This window comes from Orussus abietinus, unplaced genomic scaffold, assembly GCF_000612105.2.
Source record: "Orussus abietinus isolate OABI.00-Male unplaced genomic scaffold, Oabi_2.0 scaffold22, whole genome shotgun sequence".
NCBI lineage: Eukaryota > Metazoa > Arthropoda > Insecta > Hymenoptera > Orussidae > Orussus > Orussus abietinus.
In genome coordinates this window covers 1,212,023-1,235,903 of record NW_019394596.1, presented here as the reverse complement: position 1 = coordinate 1,235,903, position 23,881 = coordinate 1,212,023, and the positions used below count along the sequence as shown (strand labels likewise).

Genomic DNA, 23,881 nt, shown 5'->3' with positions numbered 1-23,881 from the left:
AGACTAACAGCCTGGGGTCACTGCGTAAATGCAATTCACCCCAGTAGTATCTCCCATCTTGATATACCGCTCAGGTTAATCAATTTTTTCGCATTCCTTGTAAATGCACAACCTTAGTCTCCATCCTTGCGGGCTTGCATATTCATGCCGTATTCAGTTCTTTTACTTTTTATTGGAGGTTATGAGAGGCACGCCTCCTACCAGGAGCATTTCGTTCGCAAAGGAGGCGAGTTGTTCTTTGTCCCATCGCGCCGTGCAACACGAAGAAGGGGGAAAGCTCCCATAAATTATTTGACCAACCTCGGTTTCGCCAAGTGGACCCTCTTTGTACGCAGTCATCCGACCTCTGTCCACGTCCCGTGCGGAGGATCTTGAAAAGATTTTTCGTAATCTATTATCTAAACGCCAGAAACTCCGGCATATATCGGGGACCCATGCGGCGGTAGGTCTTCTTGGACTTCAAGGCCGCGGGGTACGCGAAGAGGACGCCGACTCAGCACGTTTTTCGATCGTTGTAGGCGGGCTTTTGCAAAACTTAGACCCCGAAGATCGGCTCCGGTTAACAGGTGAACAGGAGCGGCGAGGAGCGAAGAGCTCTCCTCTTCGCGCGGTGATGACGAGCTTCGCGGTGTCTCCGCGAGATGGCGTCACCGCCGGCTGGAGCCAGAGATGAGTTGCGAGACTGCTAACGGGCAGGATCATGCGATCGCATCCTGTGCTGCCCTCTGGTTTCGTACGCTAGCTTTCACCATTTTTTGCCCCCAAGGGCAGCGCAACAAATTTCTGATAGGAGCTCGCACACTTCTGGCGGGCCCGGGATGAAGTCCGGCCATCGACCACCAGGGGCGTTGCGCGATGCGATCAGGACGGCGTAAACTGCGTTACCCCGCGTGCACATTACTTTACTTGCCTCGAACCAAAAGACGACTGCGTCGGAAAATGTTTATAAAACGGTTGAAAATTGATGAGAAGACTTTGTGACCAATTCTAGAGCGCACGTGGAAATCCGCTCCTTTTGCTATGTTAATAAAGCAATAACTATAAATAAAGTGGTGAAATATATTTGACAATCCCCACAATCGCACGATCCTGCCCGTAAGCAATCTCCCAACTCATCTCTGTCGGAACTCGCTCCTGCGAGAAACCGGCCGTACGGGTGGTTATGGTTATGTCGCAGGTAATTAACATGCCGCGGTAACTGTATCACTGTAATTTACGTTCCATTATGCGTTTCATGGTTTCATTATCACATTCTTTATCGCTGACAAATTCCCGTCATAATTTAGTGTCATTTTCAACTTGTTGCGAGGCGTCCGGATGCGGCGCTGCAGTCGCGGCGGCGGGTGATAAAAGTGTTTTACGATTTTTCACACACACCCAGGGAAATATACGGAATGTCAACAAATTCCCTCAGCGGGGATATTGCGCACGTCTGCATATATATTGCCCGCGCGATAAAGCGAATATTATATGAGCGAGTGATGATCGGCTTGATGCGAGTTCTGAAGGTAAATTATAACCCGCTTACAAGGTGAGGTTATGATTTTTATGACAATTCTCGCGCGCGCGCGCTCCGTTCGGAAACTACATTCCTCGGTATCTCGGCCATAACGACCTAAACCGACTAGAATCGAGGACCTATAAAGTTAATGAATGATCGCCAATTAATTAAAAATAACGCTCGCCTCGAGTCACTCATTTCGCCGCGATGAAATTCGGCTCCTCGGGTCCTTTCCGCGCGATAAGAGAACGGCTAACGAGACGACCCGGCGGGTATCGGTGTTTAAAATTAATATCCGCTTTATCTTTTCAGCTAATCGATGCCACGTCCTCCAATAACTCGGCCCGTTTCGGCGCGAAACGAGTGAACCCCGCCGACGGGTTTCTGAGAAGAAAAGGAGGGGAAAAAAAAAAGGCCGAGTGAAAGAAGGAACGACTCGTGGGCTACGCGAAAGCGGTTCCCGAAGTCCTCGGCTTCTCGGCGCCCGGTAGCGGTCCAGCTTGGATCAGGAGAGGTAATCCCGGCATCCGAGACGTCGGCACGAATCTCGCGTTCCGTGGGATTACTCGTCCGCCGCGGCAGCGGGCCGAGTGTCTCGATTTTTCGACCTACGAGCCGTTTCAAAATGCTGGGCCCGACCAAGAGTCGAGGAAGAACGATGGAACCTTGGCCAGGGTCGAAATTTCGGTCTGGCACCCAATCTCGCCGCGGTCGCTCGGCGGTCGAGGCCCGCTCGAGCAGGATTATCTTTTTTACGTGTCCTGGGACGTGATCGACGATCGCGGATAACCCGGACGAACCTCGAAACCAGGCCTCGGCGTAGAAATTGTACCGACCTATAGCCAGCTGGGAGCATTTGGTACCTCGAGATGCCGAAGTCTTGGCTTGATTTATTGACCTTACCCAGGAACACGAGTTCCTGCTGTAACTAGTTGGCTTTGTACCACTTCAGGGTGTAATGTTTTCGCACTGATTCCGTGTTTAGGAATGCGGATAATTCCTCACCCGGCAGATTTATGGCGATGAGAGGGTCTGAAGGTGACCGGGACCACGTGAGCCCGGATCGAAGACGCCCACTATTTTTGAGAGCACCCTGGTAAGTCGCCCTTGATCGCCGCAGTCGATATAGATACTGTAAATAATTATTACACACAGCATTTCATCCTTGCCAGGGTTAAAGCCCGTCCTATTCAGGACCATTACGTGTTACGTTATGGCGGAGGAAAATGGAGCTCGACGACGCCGGACTTCCGTCAGATGGAATTGATCACATCGAGGCAGAAGGAGCGCACAACCGGAAACGAAGGTGCGGATTCCTCTCTCTGGTCGCTCGGCGTTCGCCTCCGGGGGCGTGCGATATAAAGAGCGACTCGTTCATCGAGGCCACATTGAGACCGGTCACTCGCCGTCGAGTTTAAAACTTTAATCCTCCGAATGCCTAATCCGAGAGTCAGGAACGCCATCACGGCTGGCCGCGTGCCGCGAGCCGTCCTCCGCAGATTATATTAATTCGATTAATGGATGCCGTTAGCCGAAGCCACGTCCGTCCGGGAGGGCGAGAGAGAGGGAGAAAGAAAGAGAGATCCTTAAGCCGCGATCGCCGCCCCCGACCGCCCCGCCAAGGGCCCGACTGCCCCGTCAGGTTGCCACGGAAGTCGGGGGCGGCGCTCCTCGCCCACGCGGGGGCGGCCTGAAAAAGGAAGAGCCCGTGTAAAGCATTCCAGCCACCTGCCTCGGCCTCCTCGTAATTATAGGCTCGCTTCCTAGAGCCCCTGCGGCGCGTGTTTTGATTTTTCCTCCCAGGGGACCGCGCGTTTTTCCCCGCCGCCGGAAAATCGGCTACCTGGAACCGGCTACCGGAGGTGGAACTCAACAAAGGAGACCGGATGTCGCGGATTGTTGCCGGCAACCGATTCATCCCGTCCAGCGGTAGACGATGCAAATCGGCCTCCTATACCGGGGATTCCTCTAATCCTCTCGTTCCCTGTACCCCAGGGCGATTGTAAAAGAGAAATGCGACGACAGTTTTGACATTTAACTCCATAAAGTACCGCGATAAATTTCATACTTTCCTCCGTTCGCGGCGTGCGCCTCCGAGCTACTGCTGGGAATGCCGAAATGGACGTTTTTCTGAGAGGAACCCCTGGGGCGCCGGTTCTGCTGGGAGGAGGTCCTCGTCTACCGTTTCAACCTATTTCCACTGTCATGGTTTAGGAATGCGAAACCTGGGATGAATTATTGATAGACGCCCCGTTAGGGTTTAAGTAATAGGGATTCGGAGACACTTGTTGCATATCATTTGCGGCTATCGAGAAATTTCAATGATCCGGCCCGTCGAGTCGCGTTATCCTTAAGTCGCTCCTGTAATCCGCGACGGACTTTCCAAGCGAGTAACCGATCGCCGTTGGCTCTTCGACTGGCAGTTCGTAATTGTTCGGAATTGACTCGACCTATGGCTTGCGAACAAGTCACGCAAGAGCGCGTGCGACTGCAGATTCCGTTCCGTTTAATTTCGCAGGGAAAACAGTTGTCCGTTGAATTCCGAATCAGACGGACGGAGTAATTAATCTTCTCCGCGAACGATTGTCCGGAACGATTTTAATCCCTTAACTTACAATATCGTGTGAGAGACGTGGTATATAAATCGAGCCAAATGTGAACAAAACGTGTGAGAGACGTGGTATGTCAATCGAGCCAAATGTAAACAAAACGTATGAGAGACGTTGAACGTTCAGCCAAACCGTGAAATGCTCCGATGCACGACCGACAATTTTTGTTGTTAATGGCACGCGCTATTGGAATTTAAATCGTAAGGCAAGGGGTTAAAAATCCACCTCCGAGGAGAACCCTATACGTATTTACCCCGAGATCGTTAAGAATCCTCAGGTGACCAGAAGCTCGTTAAAGGATCCAGAGCTTACCGGGGGAAAAAGAAAGAAAAAAAAAAGGAATAACGTTAACCGGTCGCAGTAAACTCCTACCGCGCGTTACAGGACGTGTTAACAAGGTGACGAAACACAGAGCCCCAATTCCATCCGACACGAGACCTGGTTAATTAATGAGGCTATATTTCTCAATCACGAGGCAGTTGCACATCTGCCTGAGAAGCTCGTTGAAGCGCCAGTCGCGAGATCGAACAAAAAGCATCTCGTCCAGATTCCCACGTGGTGGATCCCAAAGTTCCTGCCTTTTATACGGATTTTATCCCGACTTCGTCCTGATATCCTCAGCGTTATTTGTTATTTATTAGAAAAGGTGTATCTTACGAAGAGTCCTGTCGCGCCGAAAATCCCGGGATAAATCTTGCAAAAAGTTCCGGTCGGGGGACGTTTCGTATCGTTTATCGCGCAGCATCCCTCTGGGGCCTCCTCGCCGCGCTCCCCTCTCCCCTGGCGGCGTCTCTCTCCCTCTCGGCGGGAGCCGGCATCGGTCGGTCCGCGTCGCTCTCCCGCACGGTACAGGGCGAGCAGGGATAGGACGCTGATTGGCGCGGTGAGTAGACCGCCGCGGGGGTGGGGGCGAGCTCGCAGGGAGGACTCGGGCCATTCGGCGCTCAGTTAGCGGCGAGCCGCCACACGGTGGAGTGTGGGTGTATCTCCGAGTCCTCCCTGAGCCGGTCGTCGCAAGGGATCCGCTCGGTCTTCCGGATGCCTCATCCTGGACCGACCAGAGATCGCCTCCCGGTGCGCGTCGACGCGGTCGCCTCGTCTCCCCCTCGAAACGCGTGTCCGACGATGAGTCTACCGCGAGTTTGGCGCCTTGCTTCGTGTCGGTCGGCGAGTCGCGTCGCGTGAGTGCCCGAGAGCGCGAGAGAGAGGGCCGCGAGGAGGAGGAGGAATCGAAATTCTCGCGAATCCGGTCTAAAGGCAGGAGAGGAGGAGCGAACAGTCCGGAAAAGACCAACGGCGACGGTTTGGTTTCGCCTTTCCGAGAGAACCCGGCGAATCTCGCGCCGCAGCGCGAGGGTCGGTAAAAGCGGTCGCGCCGAGCAGTGGTAAAGCGGTCCCCATGTGAGCGCGGCATCCCGAAGGAGGGCTCTTCCCGGAGGACCCCTGGAATGCGCCGGCCCCGCTAGCCGGGTCGTCGCGAAGGAAGGCGAGGACAGCCTAGGAGCAGAGGCCTCGCTCGATCAGCCCCGAAGAGGAGGATGAGGTCGGCAACCGCACGGGCCGCGTGGGTCGCGGCGCACCTGGTGGTCGCGCTGCACCTGGTGGCCGCGCTAGTCGCGAGGACGGCCGCGAGCGGCCAGGTCGAAGGCTTCGCGAAGATGTTCTCCAGCCAGCAGAGCCCGGCAGACCCTTGCTACGACGAAGACCGGCCTCGCCGATGCATCCCGGACTTCGTTAACGCGGCTTTCGGCGCGGCCGTGGAGGCGTCCTCGACGTGCGGCAGCGGAGGTCCCACGCGGTACTGCGACGTGCCCGAGGTCCCGGGTGGCACGGGGGTAGGCCAGTGCCACGTTTGCGACGACGGCACCCCGAAACGGCGCTTCCCGGCCAACTACCTCACCGACTTGAACAACCCGAACAACGTGACTTGCTGGCGCAGCGAGCCGCTGGTCTCCTCGCAGAGCTTCTCCGCGCCCCCCGACAACGTCACCCTGACGCTCTCCCTGGGCAAGAAGTACGAGCTGACCTACGTCAGTCTGCAGTTCTGCCCGAAGGCGGCCAAGCCGGACTCCATCGCCGTCTACAAGTCCATGGACTACGGCAAGACCTGGCAGCCCTTCCAGTTCTACTCGTCGCAGTGTCGCCGGGTCTACGGGCGACCCAACCGCGCGACCATCACCAAGGCGAACGAGCAGGAGGCCCGGTGCACCGACAGCCATCGCTACACCGGCGGGGACGGCCTGGGCCCCGTGGGTCGCATCGCCTTCAGCACCCTCGAGGGCAGGCCCTCGGCCCCCGACTTCGACAACTCCCCGGTACTCCAGGACTGGGTCACCGCGACGGACATTCGCGTAGTGTTTAATAGACTCTACATGCCGCCCTCCCAGGAGATGAGCTCTCAGGTTGTCGAAGAGTTGGGCTCCGAGGAGGGACCCAAGAGGGACCGCGACGAGCGGCTCAAGAGCCAGAAGGGGGCCCTGCTCTCCGCGGCCACGGCCCTACCCTCCGTCCACCAGGTGATCGCCCCCCAGGAGATGCAGTCCAACGATGCCCTGGACGTTCAGGAGATGAGCTTCGTCGCCGCTGCCACCACCCCCGCGCCCGCCCCTGCCCATCACTACGCCGTCTCCGACTTCGCCGTCGGCGGCAGGTGCAAGTGCAACGGACACGCCTCCAGGTGCATCCCCGGCAAGGATGGCGAACTCGTCTGCGACTGCCGGCACAACACCGCCGGGAGAGACTGCGAGCGGTGCAAGCCCTTCCACTTTGACCGACCCTGGGCCAGGGCCACTGCGAGGGACGCCAACGAGTGCAAAGGTCAGTCTAGATTTTCCATTATACCCTCACCCTGGATCGGGGATTCTGGGGCCTCTTCTTCGAGGCGGTACCCGGGGATGTCGGCATGTCGGCACAATGCTTTGTATATAAGTCCAGACTCGACGTTCCGGAGAAGACACGTCCGCGCGACCTCGAGTCCTGGTTTCCGGGGTACCCAGGAGTCCCGGTCCCTCGGGAAGCGGGTTTCCCGTTGAGACTGATAAATAGGCCTCTTTGAAGCTCGCCTGCGCCGGGAAATATTTCCTCCGGGATAGAGGAGCGGGCATTTAATTACCTCAAAGGAGGAGGCCTTTACACGAGCGGGAAATGGTAATTAAGAAATATTAATTTGAATGGAGCCGACGAGGGCGCTCCCTCGAAGGTCCTCCCCCCGGCTTTTGTTGGGCCGCATAAAGGTCCTGAATCGGGAAAGTCGACCCCCCTCGGTGAATCGACGCCTCTGGATCTCATGGAGATTTATGTAACTCGAGGCGGACATGCTTAATTGGCCGACTTGGCCCTTTGGAAGGGACGCTTTCTTCGTGTCGAGTTTTCGAGCTTCCCGTACCGCCTTGCGGCTGCCTTGGGATGGACCGGGGGTAGACTCGAGAAATCGCGGCTTCCGGTTCCCTCGGATCTGGCACGAGACGCAAATCCTCGGGGATATTGTCCAGTCGAGGAGATTGTTGGCTCGCTTCCATCCCACCAGGGCGGGCGGAAAGTGCTCGCCCGGTTTAGCGCGCCCGATGCCACTCGGTCTGCCGTGTCTCTCCTTTAATGGGGACTCTCGGCTAAATGAAAAGCACAAACACGAGACCCATCTTATTAGGCGAGAAATTCACCCGGGAAAGGGGAAACAATACAAAGATCTGGAGCACGTCCCCGTTCTTTAAGATCCTTCGCTGCATTCGTCCCCGACTTGGGGCCCGATTCTAGAGTTCATATTTTTTTTTTTTTCGCATCCGAATAGATCCGCCTGAAAAATGTTGCATCTTTGCGAAGTCGCCTCATTGGTCAACGTTTAAATGTCGTATACGAAATTATGAACTTTTGCATGCGAAAGTTGATCGATCGAACTCGAGAATCGGGTACCAGAAGTCCAACTTCCCCCTGGGAAATTATTTACGGATTTATCACGGCTTTGTTTACCGTCATTTATCGCACCTGCTGCAAAATGGAGATGGCCGCGGTCCAAAATCCGCCCTCGAGTGGCATCGGCGACAGGTGCGATGTCTCTCGAGGTGCCAATTTTTTAAGTATACCGCGACGCTTCGGGCTTCTCGATATTAAAATCTGATATTCGTTGGGGTGGTCGGGGTATATTATTTTTAAGCAGATTATTTTCACGCCGCTGTTCTACGGGGTTGGAGACCTAGGGCTCGATCAGTAGCGCGTTATTTTTCCCCGTTAGAGGCGGACTTTAAAGTTATTACGGCACATCCCCCGGGAGGAGGAAACCGCCGAAACGATTCACCCCGTAAACATCAAGCGCCCTCGTGCACCCCTAACGGGGGTGGGAAGCAGCGAAGCGTCATTGGCAGAGCTACGTGCGGCAGCGGCCGTTCCTGAAAATTGCAGACTTGGGGTGACGACCCTCTAAAATCATTTCGAATCGATGAAACTGTTTCGCCCGTCCAATCAATCTTGTAGGAAGCCCTCTCCCGGGTAGAGCCGCGCCAATTTCCCTCGCAAAGCCCTTCGAGCCCTCTGCCTCTCCCCGAAGGAGAGGCGCCCCCTTTAGCCGCGACGGGAGCGTCCTCGAGCCCCGAAAGTCGAATCTGGGAAGGTCCTGTCCCTGAAAGGACGCAGGAAAAATTCCCGAACGTCAAAATTCAAAGGCTCGGTATATTAGAAAATGAAATCTTGGTATATTGTAAAAAATCAGGGAGATAAACGCGTGTACTGAATAATGAGCTTTATCGAAAGTACGTGTACATCATGTGTATCATGTGTATCATGTATATCATGTAAGACACCTCACAACTGTTTCTGACAGTCTGGCCGTTGCTAGGACGTTAGTCCTTCTGGGGAAGAGATTATACCCGGCGGTGCAGTATACCCTCTATATTACGGTACAAGGGACGCGTCCTGGAGGTGTCCTGGAAACGGAGTCCCCCGTCATCCGGGACGCGTATAATGGTTTTATAGCCGATAAAATCGGACCGCGATCCTTATTCGAGGTCCCCTTCTCACGCACGGTTTTGTCACCGCGGACCCTCGAAAGGACCTCTCGAGCCATCCCCGACGCGAGTCTCTAAGGTGCACCCTTGTCGTCCGATTCGGCGTTTTTCTTCCTGCCAGGACCTTCTCGATTCTCTTTCGATTATTCCTCGATCCTTTCTGGATCGACCTCGATGCCTCCCTTCGACACCCCCCCAAGCTGACGCACCCCTGCGTTAATTTGACCCGATGAAGTTGCGCTCGTTTACCGCCATGAAATTGTGTCCTCGAGCACGCGTTTACCCGCCGCGGCCGTTTTCGCCCGGGTGTTACGCCCGCCCTAAACCGCGCGGCCGGAACGCGCGCGATTACGTCGCCTCGAATTTCCGCGGATACGCTGCGAGGGAGATGTTCTAGAGCTCGTTCCCGGTCCCGGTAGGCGACGTTGATTTCACGTGAAATTAGAGTCCACATCCCGCAACGGAAGGGCCGCAAAGGCCTGTCAAGGGACGCATGCTCCCCCGTCACTCATGAGCGCCGACTTTCTCGGAAACTACGCACTCCGCTACATCCGGCTCCGTTTCTCTGTTTCCTGGTCAACGCGGACTATTAGTTTCTTTTATTCTCTCAATTTTCACGAGATACTTTTAGAGGAATTAGTTATTAATACAGGTGGGATCGAATTTTTGAATTTAAATCCGAAGGAATTATTTGGAGGCATGGTCGATGCCAATTTTTGGCCCTGTTAGGTGCGGCGGTGTTGATTTTTCAAATTCAAATTCGGAGGAATTATTTAAATATACGGTTAATGCGAATCCTCGACCTGCAGTTAGGGTGGAGGGAAACCGCGCTCGGTGAAATTTCGCGAGAGCCGGCATGAAGGAGCGATTGCGAGGCGCGAAGCTAATAATAAGGTCGGGAGGAAAGTAAGAAACCGGAGCAAGTGATAGGTACCGCTTCGCCGCGGCTCGTAATTCCCACGTAGCGCCGGTAAGGAGGAGCCCTGTAAATACCGGCGTAAACCCAGCGGTCGCCTTTGGGAACGCGGCTCCGGGCCGACGTATACTCGGATTAATAACGCGGGGAAGCGGCTGCGGGAAGTCGCGGATTCGCCATAAACTGCCGCGTTTAAAAGCAAGGTAAAGCCGCGGGGAGATTTATCGGTGATAACGCGAGATAACGCGAGATTACGAAGTCTAATTACGTTTAAAGGCGCGTCCGAATGCCGACCTGCCGCGCGTGATTTCAGTTCATTTTGAGAATAAAAAAATCACCTCGAGGGAAAATCCTATGTCTTTTCTCTTCCTGTTTATATGGCCCTTAATTCCTCGGTTTGATCTCGTCGGTTGTGACGCCCTTCTTGGAGGGTGCACATTAGACGGCACAAAGAGTCTTCGAAAGAGTCCCCGTCGTCCGGCTTGCCGATTCGCTCCACGACGAAAGCCTCCCTGGGGGACCGGGACACTTGACGATTTTATTACGGGGATCCTTCTCCAATTAAGCGGTCGCTATGGGGATCGGCGTTCGCACGGGGACGCACGTGGGGAAAGAGAGGTTACTCGGGATTACGCATGGCCGGGCCTCTGGTGGAGGTTGCACTCGGTCAGAATCGACAGTCGATCGCCGATTCGTCCTTAGATTGAATCCTGACAAATTTAACGTCTCTTAACATCGAACTGACTACGGAATCCCGCGAGACTAACGAGTGCAATTTCCAAATGAATTCTCTCCCCTCCCCCAATGCATCACATCGATTAGTGACGTGTTCTGCAGTTACGTTAAGGCTCTTCTCCACCTCGCACCGAAATGTTTCCACGAGATCTCTCGAAAAGCATATTTAATAACTTCTTATCCAGGCCTATACCGGCACCTGAGTAACGTCGTCATACCCGAGGTTGCGCAAGTCGCTGTACGTCGGGCCATTGACGAGGCTGAATCGGGTAACGGGCCGCGTATAGGTATCTCCTTCTCCCTCGCACTCGCTTCCCCGCGTATACGTCTGTCTCCCTAGGCGTCCTTTCACACTTTCTACCGTCATTATCGGAGTTCCCGGTCGCAATAAGGGACCCTCGGAGGCGCGTTTAAGAATCCGCCGTCGCCTCGGCGAGCTCGCTGACAAATTAGTACTCCGCCGTGCGTAGAGTCCGTTGTGCGGAGAGTTACTACCCGACGACGTTAAGTACTCGCGTAAAAGCCGGCCCGCTCCCCGATACTCGCGGCGGGAGTTCATTTAACGCGCCCATCGACCACGTGGTGTCTTTACGCGAGAGGACTCGCGAGGTGAATGCGCGAGTTATCTCGCGAGGTGGAGGCGCGAGTTCCCTCGCGCGATCTTTAAAAATAAATCACGCCTCCGGTTGGGCCACTTGCGCTCGATGCAAGATCTACGGCCCCCGTAAACGTCTCTTCATTCAATGTATCATTAGCTCGGACGCGTCGTTAAGGCGAGCCGGCGTGTCACTCGGTCGCACCATGGGGTGATAAGAAAGGATAAAGAAAAAGACTGGTTATCGATCGGCTCTTAAATCTCGATCCCGTCCGTAAAGAGGACTTTTCTGTCGACGCTTCGTCGATATCAATGTAATTGCTGGTAGATAATACCCTGAGAAAAAAAATGAAAAAAAAGAACGAAATGGTTTGACATGATATTAATTCTTCATCTCGAGGAAATAAGGTCGAGTGATATTTTTTCTCAGGGTAGAGTTTTTTTTGCTTTTATCAATCATGTACCCAGGATGTAATGTCAAGGTGTCAGGGTACCTCTGGTACCGTGATCGACGCGTGTACATCTCCGACATAACCTCAAAGCATTGATGTCCACCGGTGTACCAGGAGGCGACTGCTAAGAGGGGTCAAGCCGACGTGGGGCCATCGGGCGATGTTTTGCACTCTCGGCAAACACCGCGTGTCCTCTCGCGCGACATTAAGGTACTCCTTAATGACCCGTTGGTCGAAGGATTACCTGGTGGACGTTAATGCCCCGGTTGGCGCGCGAAGGGGGCGGGGGGTCCCCGTCGTAAGGAGTCGCGGGACGGGCATTAAGCCGCGTCGAGGGCGCGATGCTATCTCCTCTTATGTTACGTGCCGGTCGACGTACTCGTAGGTACACTGGTGGACATGAATGCCTACCCTGTGCCCGTGACCGGCATACTACTCCCGAAGAGGGCATTCGCGTCCGCCTGTGTACATTCGCGGTACCACGGAGAAATAATTCACGGTCCTAACGAATAATCTCAGTCGGATGGGAAGGGAAAAAAAGAAGAAAAAAAATACCAGAAATTCCCCGGGGTACAGGGATTTAAATCCACGGTTGAAATGATCTCTACGAGGGATCATCGCCCCTGGGAAATTTAATTGATAATTCACCAACCACTTGTATGTAATACTCGATGCAATTATTACCGGGGAACGGATTAATCGGGAGTGCGGTTCTCTGACGATAGTTGCGAGCGTCCTTTTTCCTCGTACCGGAGGAGGCTCGGTGCATCGCTGCACCGATGCATCTCTTTGGTCCGCGGGTCCGCGGCCGATGCACGCGCTTTAGGCCACATGGCCCGCTCTCTTGCGCCGATGCACCCGATGCACTCGGTGCCAATCCTTTCATCTTGCACCTTCCACCTTCCATCACCGGTTTTCTTCCTCCTCGCGTTCCTCGAAGGGGGAGCGTTCCTCTCCATTGTTATCGCTAATGCCATCGGTACCCTCGGCGCGAGTAATTCTATTGGTGCCATTAGTCCCGGGCCATGGGACGCCATATACGCCGATAGACCCCTAACGCCATTAACGCTATTTCTGTTATTGGTGGACCGATCCCGCCGATGCAGACTGCCCCATTAGTCGATCGATGACGCCGACCAGGGTCATGCCACTGCACGGGATAATCGCATATGCGAGGATCCCGCGAGTCGAAACGTCGGCCCCTCGTTGTATAATTCCTGGCGACGATTCCCGAGGTCCGTTCGGCGCCCTCCAGCCTCCGTCCATCGGCATTTTCCTTTTTCGGAAACTCGAGTCGGGAATTCGATTGAAATATTAAACTGGGCTGGTTATCACGGGGGGGAACACGATACGTGCCTCGGGGCCCGTTCCTAAGGACGGCAAGACCCTCGCCGAGGCTTAACCTTCCGGGTAACGTTTCGTCGCCGGAAGCGCGTAATCCACCGCGCGAAATCCACTTAGAAAAGAAATAAAAAATAAAAAAAAGGGTTAGGGCGGCCCTTCTCCCCCTTGGAGGGGCGGAATTAAATTACGTTTTAATTTCGCGGCCATTTCGTCGGCGACGTCGCGATACGCCAAATATTCGGCCGTAATTTCCATTTTAAATTGGATACTTCTTGCCAACGCCGGCTCCTCCTCCCTTTTTGCTGGGGTGCGACCGTCGCAAAAACACCCCCGCCCCTCCTTCCGCGGTCCTGCCTCCTCCTTCTCTTTCTTCCTCTTCGGGAGGAACCGCTGTTTTCGCTCGCACGTTCTCCAGGACTTTGTTCCTAGTTTTAACGTGGACGGAGACGCATCTTTGACGTGAAAGAAAATTTAATATCAGTGGGATAGGTACAGAGGGAAAAATGAAGGGCGACAGTTTCCTACAGGTGCACTAATTACCTGCGTCCAATAGAGCCCCTTGTCCCCCGTCGTTCGCTTCGACCCCGAAGGAACCGTCGAACTCGACGAGCGCCGACAGATCCTCCGGGTTTTTTCTTTTTTCACCTCCTTTTTCCTTCTCCCTCTCCGCGCTTCTTCGGGTGCCTCCTCAGAGGAGCAAAAGGAGGAGAGAGTGAAGAGTCACCGACGGGGGGGGGCCCGTGCGAGGACATCCATCATCGGGACGCGCGAGGTCGGGAGGCACATTTTTCAGGATTTGCCTCCGCAGGATCTCTCGATTCCGTTCGACGGATTTCGAGCCGAGCTAGCCTTCTTTCATTTCGGGGAATTTCCACCGGGTGGAATTCCGCAAAAATCTGCGAATCAAGGTATTTCTTTGAGGAATTAACTCGCGACAAGATGGCCGCTCCCTCGTGTCTCGCTTCCGGGCAGACGTGGAGGGAATCACTCGTTTTCGAGACGCGGAGGGCGCAGGGGCGAAGGGCGCAATTTCATGGAGTCGCGAGTGGATAATTGGCCGAGGGGAAATTGCCGTCCCGAGGGAAGAGGCTCGGGCCAATCGTTTCGATTCTTAATCGGCGTCTTCTAGGCAGGTTGACGCTCAAATTGCGGGGATTCTGCCCGTACCTGCTATTCTCCTTTCGTCTCCCCGTCTCCACGGGGTAAAGTTCGACGTCTCGGCGGCATTAAAGGACTTTATCGCCCGGACGCCCCGAAGACGCTGACTTCCTGCAACCTCCGCCATTTTGATTTTAATTCGAGCGGCGACGCGAGTGCGACGAGTCTCGGGGAACCTGAAAATCCACTGGAACTGGCGAAACTAGTGGATATAATCCTACATCTTCGTGAATTCGGAACCTTGGGAGAGAGAAAGAGAGAATAAGACTTGGAGAGTTTTCCAAGTCGCGCGGTTCGAGTTTTTCGCCCTAAGAGCGTACGTCTCGGCCCTCCCTCGAGGAATCCGCGAGTCGACGTTAACGCGAGTTCGGCTTGTTTACCCGACTCTTCTTTCCGCGGGGAGGATAAAAGCTCCCCCGACGCGTCGCGACGCCGCGTCGACGGTGGCCGTCTAGAGAGACGCCTCGCCCCGTATTTTCGGGCGGTTCTTATACATCCGCGGCCTAAGCGAATTCCCTCGCGTCTCGGCCGGCTCGTGCGACGAAGAAATATGGCGGACGAGCCGGCCGAGGTCCCTCTCCTCGTTTTTTTCGCCTTCCCCGACCGTCCGGCTGTTTTCGGGAAAAAACTCCCCGGGAAGGAAGGAAGGAAGGAAGGGAAGCGAGTCGCGCGGACCCGCTAGACACGGAGTCTGCGACGCGGAATCCGTGTCTCTCGCCTCGGCGAGTGGGAACCGTCTCTCTCTTCCTCCCTCTCTCTCGGCCGCGAACTCCACCGAGAGAAAAGGACCGCGACACGGCACTCGCGTTCGTCCCCTTCTAGCCGGCGCGCCTGCGCACACCCGGCCGACGCATACTCGCTTCTCCCCACGTGCGCTCTCTCCGATGCCGAGTGCCGGGCATTTCGGGAGGTTAGGTGCACCGGCTCGTGTGTATTTTGGCAACTGATCTCTCTCCGTACCAACTGGATAGCCGATACCTACTCGCTCCGAAATGCACGCTCGGTCTCGACATCCCCCGACGGCGTGTACAAAATGATACCCTGCGTATCGATCGTTAGCATATGGACGCATATGAAACGGTACGGTCGCATAATCTCATATGAACTTACCCAGCTCGTCCGCGACGTTCCCGGTCGGCGGGCGATCGCCGACTGGCGCGGGGCCGGGTGCGCGCGCACGCGACTCGCGACCCGCATCCCTGATTGGCCGGCGCGACGATCCGAGGAGCGTCGCTCCTTTTACAGTGCGCGCGCACGCGCGGCCGCCCGCATGAGCGCGAGGGAGAGGTCCGACGCGTGCGCGCGCATCCACCCGGTCGCGCGGTAGGCCCTCTCTCTCTCTCTCGCGCGCGTATAATTAAATCCGTCGGCCTTGCTGCCACGCCGTCTGCCGCGGGCGGTGCGCGCGGCGCGTCCTGCACCTTACGGCTTACGTAAAGGCGCGCCCGCGGCCCGCTTTCGGCGGCGGCCGCTCTTACTTTGGCCCCCGCCAGGTGAGCCGCAAGAGCGATCGTGCGGAACGGCCCGATCGCGCTCGAGATGTCGGATTTAAATCCCCCCCTCCCCTCGCCGAGAGGAGGTCGATTACCCCGCGCACCTCGCCGACTCGTCCTTTCGAGGGATCCCTAACCACCCCTTGTCTTTCCTCATAGACAAACTTTTCTTACGGGGGTGGTTGTAGGAGCTCTACGGTCTTGGCTAAATCCCCAGACACGCACTTGCCAACCACAACAACAACAATAACAGGGCCGAGGATGCGCGGCTGCTGCTGCTCGCGCCCGAAATAACCGCGTGCCTAGGTGCGTGCAAACCGCCGCGGTTTACCCCCAGGCCTGCCGCTAACTTTACTCGCCGCGGCCTTTGAGTATATCCGTCTCGCAGGGGTCGCTCCTCTCCTCCCTCGAAATTCGCCGATAGCGAATCTTTTTTTTTCTCTTTTTTTTTTTCTTTCGGGGCCGCACGTCGCGCATGCGAAAATCGACTCTATGCCCGGCGATCCTATGGGGGAGACATTTGAAACCAGTTTGAGGATCGGCGAGTCGCCGCGTTGGCCCGATTCCCTTACATGGCCCTGACTTGTCTCGCCTTTTAGAAGAGACAAGCGGACCCGATCGCCTTACCTTTACGGCTAGCCCGGCTTAGGGTCTGTTCACGTAGCGCGTTTTCGAGCCGTGTCTACGGGGCCTAAGGGTGCCTTCACAATCCGCGAAAGGGACGCCCGACCACGTGGCGGTCATTTTATACCGATAATTTGCGCGTACTTCAAGATACAATTTCGATGCCGAATTCGTTTTCGATGGCGTAATAAATCCCAGTAAAATTGCATTTATGTATTTATGCTATTCGTGTATTTATACTTCTTTCAATTTGTAATCTTTCCCTTTAACGTTTTTCACGTAGGCGAGTAAATTTGTAAAAATTTACGTGGATTTTTATCGGTGTACCATTTTGTGGAGGCACCTTTAGACGGTTTGTCGGAGGATGGAAATCTAAGTGGGGACTTCGGTGATATTTACCTGTTTATTGACTTTATTTGCGGTTTTTATTCATTTCGGTGCACGGAGGTGGCAGGTCGGCTTGTAAGCGCGATTAGCGAGTTATCGGGGCGGACGTGTAACTCGAGCGATTTATGTTTGCTTAATGTTATGCCGTGATTAATGCGGGGAAACCGAGCGAAACCGCGGCGAGGTAAAAGTCGACGTCGAGATCTGTGGCGATGATATCGAAGTCGGAGGGGGCATTCGAATCGACCACGTGTCGGGGTACACGAGGGGGGCAGATTTCTTTTACACGCCGATCGCAATGTCGAAACCGATATCTCGGTGGTAATTCACCGATTGGGCAATAGTACACTCCAAGGAATGCCGGCGAATTCGGATTCCTCATGCTAATGAGCCGAGATAGTCACCGAGCGAGTGATAAGCCGGATTAAAAGCGGATGCCTACCTGTCAACCGCGACTCGGACATCTCATACGATATTCCCTGAGGAAATATCTAAAAATGTAAAAATAATTCCTCCATACCCTGAGAAAAAAAAAAAAGAAGATGTCATTGGACCAAAGAAATATTCCGTCAATTCGAAAAATAATTATTATGAGAGTTAGATAATTATTCTTGTAATTAACGAGATATTCTTATTCTCTCAGTGTATATTTATATATTATAGAAGCGGCCGGGGGATTTATTATGTATCACGACGATATTTTTTTATCGGTCCGGGCAAATCGACTTCCACTGTCCAATGTTAAGTAGAATAAATAGAATAAAAATAGGACGAGGTAGCGTTACGGGTGTAGCCTGGTTTAAAGGGAATTTGGCCACGTGTTCTTCTTCTGGGATCAGCGATTCGCCATCTCGGGTGACAGATCCGAGAGCGGATAGCGGTCCAGGGGTCAGGGAGTATTTTTTCCCCGGCTTGAACGCCGGTGTACGTGACTCCTCTTCGAGTACGTCCAGACGGTACTCTCCGTGCGGTACGTGTTCGAACTTTCGGCCCGAGACTTTGCGGTGCCGGAGATGTAAGTGCCCGACACGCGAGCCGACTCGCGAAGTCTCGGTGGGAGGGTCTTCGGGGTCTACATCGGCCCGAAAGATCCAATTTCAGATCGATCTCGCTGGTACACGGGAAGAGGGACCCGCGAAATCTGCGGTACACGCTGCGAGGTGTGTTCAATTATGGAGGAGCCACTCTCGGTCGGGCCGAACTTCGTCGCCGAGGAAGTTCCCTCGAAGTTCGGGACCCGGAAGATGAACTCGAAGTTAGGGACCCTGAAGAGGAACCCGAAGATGCACTCGAAGACAACCCGAAAGGGAATTCCAAGACGCGCAAGAGATGCCGAAAGAAATCCAGGGAGGTCCATTTGGGCGATGTATTCCCGCGATATGCAGAACACCCTTGGACGCGATGTCCGCAGCCAGCAGTCGCGGAATGTCCGGCTGGAATCGCTCCGGCATGTGCCCGGAATCTCGGGAACACGAATCCCGGCCACAAGACGCGGTCGGGGTGGAAGAGGCCGGTGAATCAATGGACAGGACGTGACTTTGTCTCCTAGCGGACGCCCGAAGTGGAGTTTGCGGAAATCCGGTCGGCGAGCCATCGGCGGCCATTAGGAGGCGCTCGGCCCCCGGACGAGATTTATGGAATTCCTGGGGCTTAATGGCGAGGCGCGGTGGCCGTCGTCGATCGATTAATCGCCGGCGGATCCTCCTGGGAGCAGTTCTGGCAGAGGCCCAAAGACCGCGGGGCCCGACCGACGCCATTACGCGGGGAACAAAAGCGATATTAATCGGTCCCAATTACCCGATAGCGCGTAATTGAGCGATCTGCCCGCCGGTTAAGAGGGAAGTTAATCATTCCTCCGGGACAATGTGCGGATATCTGGCGGGGCATCGACTCTTGGGCCCGACTTGGGGCGACGGTTCCAAGGCCCAATTTTAAGCTGACTCGAGGCCCGACTCGGATCGACCTCTTCAGGGCCTGATTTTGATTAAAATCGAGGTACAACGTGGAGCTAGACTCGAGTCAATCTCTGCGAGGCTCGATTTCGAGGCATCAGGCCCAACTTGAAGCTCGACTCGAGTCAACCTCTTCAGGGCCCGACTTGGAGCGAACTCGGGGCCCGGGTATAGCGCGACCCTCGCGACCCGTTCTTTATCGCTACACGAGGCCCCGCTCGTGGGTGTCCGATAAATCGGTTAGGTGGGACGTGTCCGGCATTGTCTCGGCCGGATTGAGCGCTTCATCACCGCTCCCGATTGAGCGGCGAGATTTCTCAGGAGAACGCCGCGAGGCGCGGCCCGAGGAAGTCGCGCGGAAGGAACGGAGAAGACGAAGAGCACCGGGGGGCGAGGAGGGGACCGGTGCCCAGAAACGCGGACGATTAATTGCCTGACGGGAGTCCACGTCGGACTCGCACGTGTACTCTCTTCTGGTTCTCGCCGAGGTGTACACGGGGTTCTTTCGGAGCGCCTGGTCCGCTGCCAGAGCGGAAGAGAGGGCGAAGAAGACCGACGACCCTCGAGGGAGGAGGCGACACCAGGACCGACGAATTCGGGGCCGGCTCGAGATGCAGAAGACGATGTCGAAGGCGATCCCGAAGACCATGTCGAGGGCGATGTAGATGTCCGTGCTGAAAATTATGCGGATGACCATGCCGAAGACCATTATTAAAAACTATGCAGAAGATGTTGAAGACGATGCAGACCATGTTGAAGACGATGCAGACCATGCCGATGCGGTGCACCTGGCCGCTCGGGCTGAGCGATCGCCCCTGACGGCGCGCGAAGAGGATGACGAAGAGGACCGCGAAGAGGCGAAGGGGAAGATGGAATGCCCGACCGAGGGGTCGGGGAACCTCGAAGAGGCGGCGAAGACAGGCTCGGGAGGTGGAGAATCCCATTTGTTGTGGATGCTGATCGTTCTTCGGGGGTAAAACAGTTGTCGGACGTCTCGGGATTGACGCCACAAAGGAATGGCCGATCCGGGAAACGGCGATCCTCGGGGTCGTCTTCAAGGAACGTCGCTCATTGATAAGCCCCGATAAACCACTCGCTTTTGCTTATACCTCGCCGACCGTGCGCACCGTGCAAAAGGGCATTCCGGATTAATGCGTATCCGGCGATCGTGGATTATTTATTCCCACGAGTTCGGCTGATAATATCAGTCCGCGTTATCAGCCCGGGCCGCGGGGCGTAATTCACGGATTCCTCCGAATCGAAATACCCCCGGATGTATTAGCGCGTCATCGGACGGCGAATTTGGTTTAAACGACTCCACTGCAAATACGTACACGTATGACCTCCTGCAAATATTCCGCACCGAGTATCGACCGCGGCGTTATCAGACGCTTACCGCGAGCGAACTGCAAACGCATCGTATTTGCGCTTTAAATCCCGTAATGAATTCTGAAACGATTTCATTACCGCGTGGAAATAATTATATGATTTTTTTTTCTTTTCCTTTTTGGTAATTTACTTTATTTTTCTTATTCGCTTTAGTCGTTCTTCGTGGTTTTTCATTTTATCGAGGAACAGGTACGTGCTGCTTTTAGACCGCGAGGGCGGAAACGCTTTTCTTTCTCCTTTTCTCCTCTTCCTTTCTTTTCGGGAAATCCTGGATTCGCGGGTGGTCCTCGGGGTGGAGGTAAACGTTTCTCGGCGGGGCGCGAAGAGGCTCCGAGTCGGTGGAAAAATAAACACGGATTTCAGGGACCCCGTCGAGGGTGCCCAAAGACGCCCACGGAATCGCTGTTTGTTTTCTCACCTCGTAGCCGAGGAGGGCTCTTCAGGATCGCGGGGGACCCGAGGAACCTGGTGGACCTCCAAGAACCCCGATCATTAGAGGAGAGATGTCCCTTCGGATGGCTTCTCTAACCGTAGGCCGAGAAATAGTCGCGATTTAATAGTCGCCGTGACAAATCGTGCCTCGCAACAATTAATCTCCCGGGATTTGTTTAACCGACCTCGTGGGATTCGACCCAGTAAGTGTCGCCGATCGATCATCGTACCCGAAGCGGAGGCTCGGGAATTTCACCCGTTATTGTTCCTGATAATGGGAGGACGCGCAGCGTTTATCTCCCGGTCGTGGAATTTTTTCCAAGTGAAATGTCAGTTTTAATGACCAATTTCCTCGTTAGCTCGGAATGGGGCATTGTTGTGCCGTCTATCTTGAAGAGTTACGAAACCGGGTTTACGTAACCGCGGTCGCCAAGAAATGGGTCGTAAAGGTTGCCCAGTGATTTTCCGGGTTTTTTTTCTTTCTTTTTTCATTTACCATTTCTTTTTTTCCCCTTATCAGATAATATTCACTCACCGTCGTTTACTCGGGAATTTCGTTTCAGGTAAATGGAGGCCTCGTTACGGGGAGGGAATTTGATTACGGGGTGAACGTTATCGGCACGATTTTTTTTTTTCTCCAGTCTATGAGAAGGTAAGATCGAATTGTGGGACGGTGGGAATCGATGCGTGCACGCATCGGGCGATTCGACGCGTCGATGTCGATATCTCGATAACGCGACACCTCGCGGGACTCGTTGACCTGGCAATGACTCGTTACATTGTTAAAAGCGGTTAACGGATAGGCGGTCTTGGACAGATATCATCGAGCATTCCGAGATGCATTGTGTCCCGGTTGTCCAACTTCCTCAGCATCCGATCTAACCGACGTCGCTCGATCCGTTTCGACTCGCGTCACGGGCTTATCGATCGAGATGGATCTCTTGAAGGATTCAGACTCGCCGAAGACCTGTCAAAAAATGGGGCATAATCGTTGCACTTCGACGAGGCGAGTGCCTAAACCTCCCCGTTATCGTAAACCGACCTCATCAAGGACCGGGTTCAGAATTGGGACGGAAAACGCCGCCGGTGGATTTTATTGGCCAGTCGGGGCCATAAACTAGAAATTTACGAGTATGCAAACCAGGGTACCGACCGCTGGTCGCGATCGGAGTCGCTGGACTCGCCATGGCTCGTGCCGACCATGACCAGCGCAACGACGCCACGACTATGACCAATATCCATGGGTTCATTATTTATATATTATCCGAATTAAGAAAGTGACTGTCCGAAGATGCGATACATATCCTCGATACCGGATAATCTCAGAAATTGTCATTTCGATCATCGATCGAGCCATCTCGTTGCATCCAGCCCTCGTCTAACAAGGCGTCACCGCGCCGCGACGCCGAAATGATGACACTTTATTTCACTTAATTCGAATGAAATAATTATTCTTTGAATTAACGAAATATTTCTTTGGTACATGTCTAAGAAATATGGTTCATTGAATTTGTTTCACCAGTGCAGTCTAAGGGAATTCGATGCACCGTGCACTTGGGCGCGGAAGAGGACGGGATGCCTAAATAATTGTCATCGCGATCATCGATCGAGCTCAATGCGTCGACGCATAGCCGAGTCATCGTCTAACGAGACTCGATGCACCGAGATGCCCCTCGAGGGTCTGAAGAGTCCGCGATGATCCTCGACGGGCTCTTCAAGGAGTCTCTCCGAGTCGTCCGGGTGGAGTGGCGGGCCGACGCGATATTTTCCTTGGCGTTGGCCGACAATGGGCCGCATTATTGCCTGTTTACAATGAAAACGGGCCCGTCCGCGAACAGGTACCGCGGGACCGGGTAACGAGTCATTGTACTCGGCTTTTGCCGGGAATACGAGGGAGGGGAGGCGAGAGGACCTGGAGGCCCCTCGAGGATGTCCCGAAGCAGCGCGCGAGGTCGCTGCACCGACGTGTGGGTACGTGCACACGGGGAACGGGAGAACGCGTGTTGCACGCACGCGCAACGGGGTCATGTCGCGTAGGCGTCGACGCATAACGTGCGTAAGAAGACGGGACCACCCGGGCCCGGATCTCAGGGGGCCGCGAGGATCTCCCCCGGGATCACCAGGGTCGCCCTCGGGCGAGGAAACGGGTCCCTAGGGCCTCGCGAGCTGCGAAAACCCCGACCCAGGGGAGATGCGACTCGCTGAGCGGAAATTAACCCCGGGATTAGAATGGAAATTGAGACAAGGGGTGGCTTCGCTCAAGAATTCGGAAACGCCGAAAACAATAGGGGGATGATCTCCAGAAAATGGAGTCACCGATTGCCTCCACCTTTTTCGATACTTTTTCAGATTCTTTTGGATCATTTTTTCGGAATTTTCACGTTGCACTTGGAACTTGATTTTATGGTCCTGGAGATGGGAGTTGTGGGGGAGGGTGGAAAGGGGTAAGAAAAACATGTATGCATGTGCATACGGTTTGGTGACTTCGCTAGTGAGATCGGATCCGCGCTCCGTCATCCCTCGAATAAATCTCGCGGCTCTAGGAGGGGTCACCCCTTTTATCCAGCTTTCTCCCTCTCTTTCTCCATCTTCGATGCTAATGCATACGATCTCCATGACAAATGCTGTCCGCCGCACGTCACCGCGAGCACGGTGGTCCGCGTGATTTACTCCCTTCCATCGGGACCCCTCGGTCCCGCTTTCACAATGGTCGCTCCTCCACTCGGGATCGTAGGATCGTTCGATCTGCTCCAGTTGCGTCGCATTTTCCGATTGGATTTTTACTCGGGCCTGAAACGAGAGAAGGGGCCCCATGGCGCGCCCCTTTGATCACCGGTGAGCCCGCCGAGCGGAACTTCCTGGAGCTACAAATGAGTGTCCGAAGGACACCTCGATTCCACCTCTGTCTTCCATTTCCCATCTTGGATTTCTCCCCGGTACCGATATTTAGGGTCCCAATATTTAGGCCCGAGAGCCTTTCACGCCGTTCCAGGGACCCTGGACGATTTGGGGCCCTTCTGACCCTCCCCCACGTGTCCTTCCACATTCGGGGGCGTACCCTTCCTCCGGGGCGCGGGGACAATTTCTCAAACCCTCATTTTTCCCTGACATTAGGGAAATTCCTCCGTGGATTCGACCCCTAAAGACCTAGGAGGTGCCGGGGCCTTCCTAGGGGACCATTGTCGTGCGTGTCCTTTCGTCGTGGGCCATATACCCGGCCACCACCCATGGTGCCCATGGTGTCCATGATGCACCCACGCGTGGGAGTCGGAAAAGTCACAGCTGCGCGCGAGGGAC

At 54.7% G+C, this 23,881-nt stretch overlaps 1 protein-coding gene across 1 annotated transcript in view; it reads left to right on the top strand.

Annotated features, from left to right (window-relative positions):
• The first annotated feature begins 5,648 nt into the window (after window positions 1–5,648).
• Window positions 5,649–23,881, top strand: part of LOC105702196 (netrin-3) — an 88,028-nt gene continuing 69,795 nt past the window's right edge. Inside the window, exon 1 of the mRNA XM_023432838.1 lies at window positions 5,649–6,927. Coding sequence (XP_023288606.1) covers window positions 5,649–6,927 — 1,279 coding nt within the window. The remainder of the gene's footprint in view (window positions 6,928–23,881) is intronic.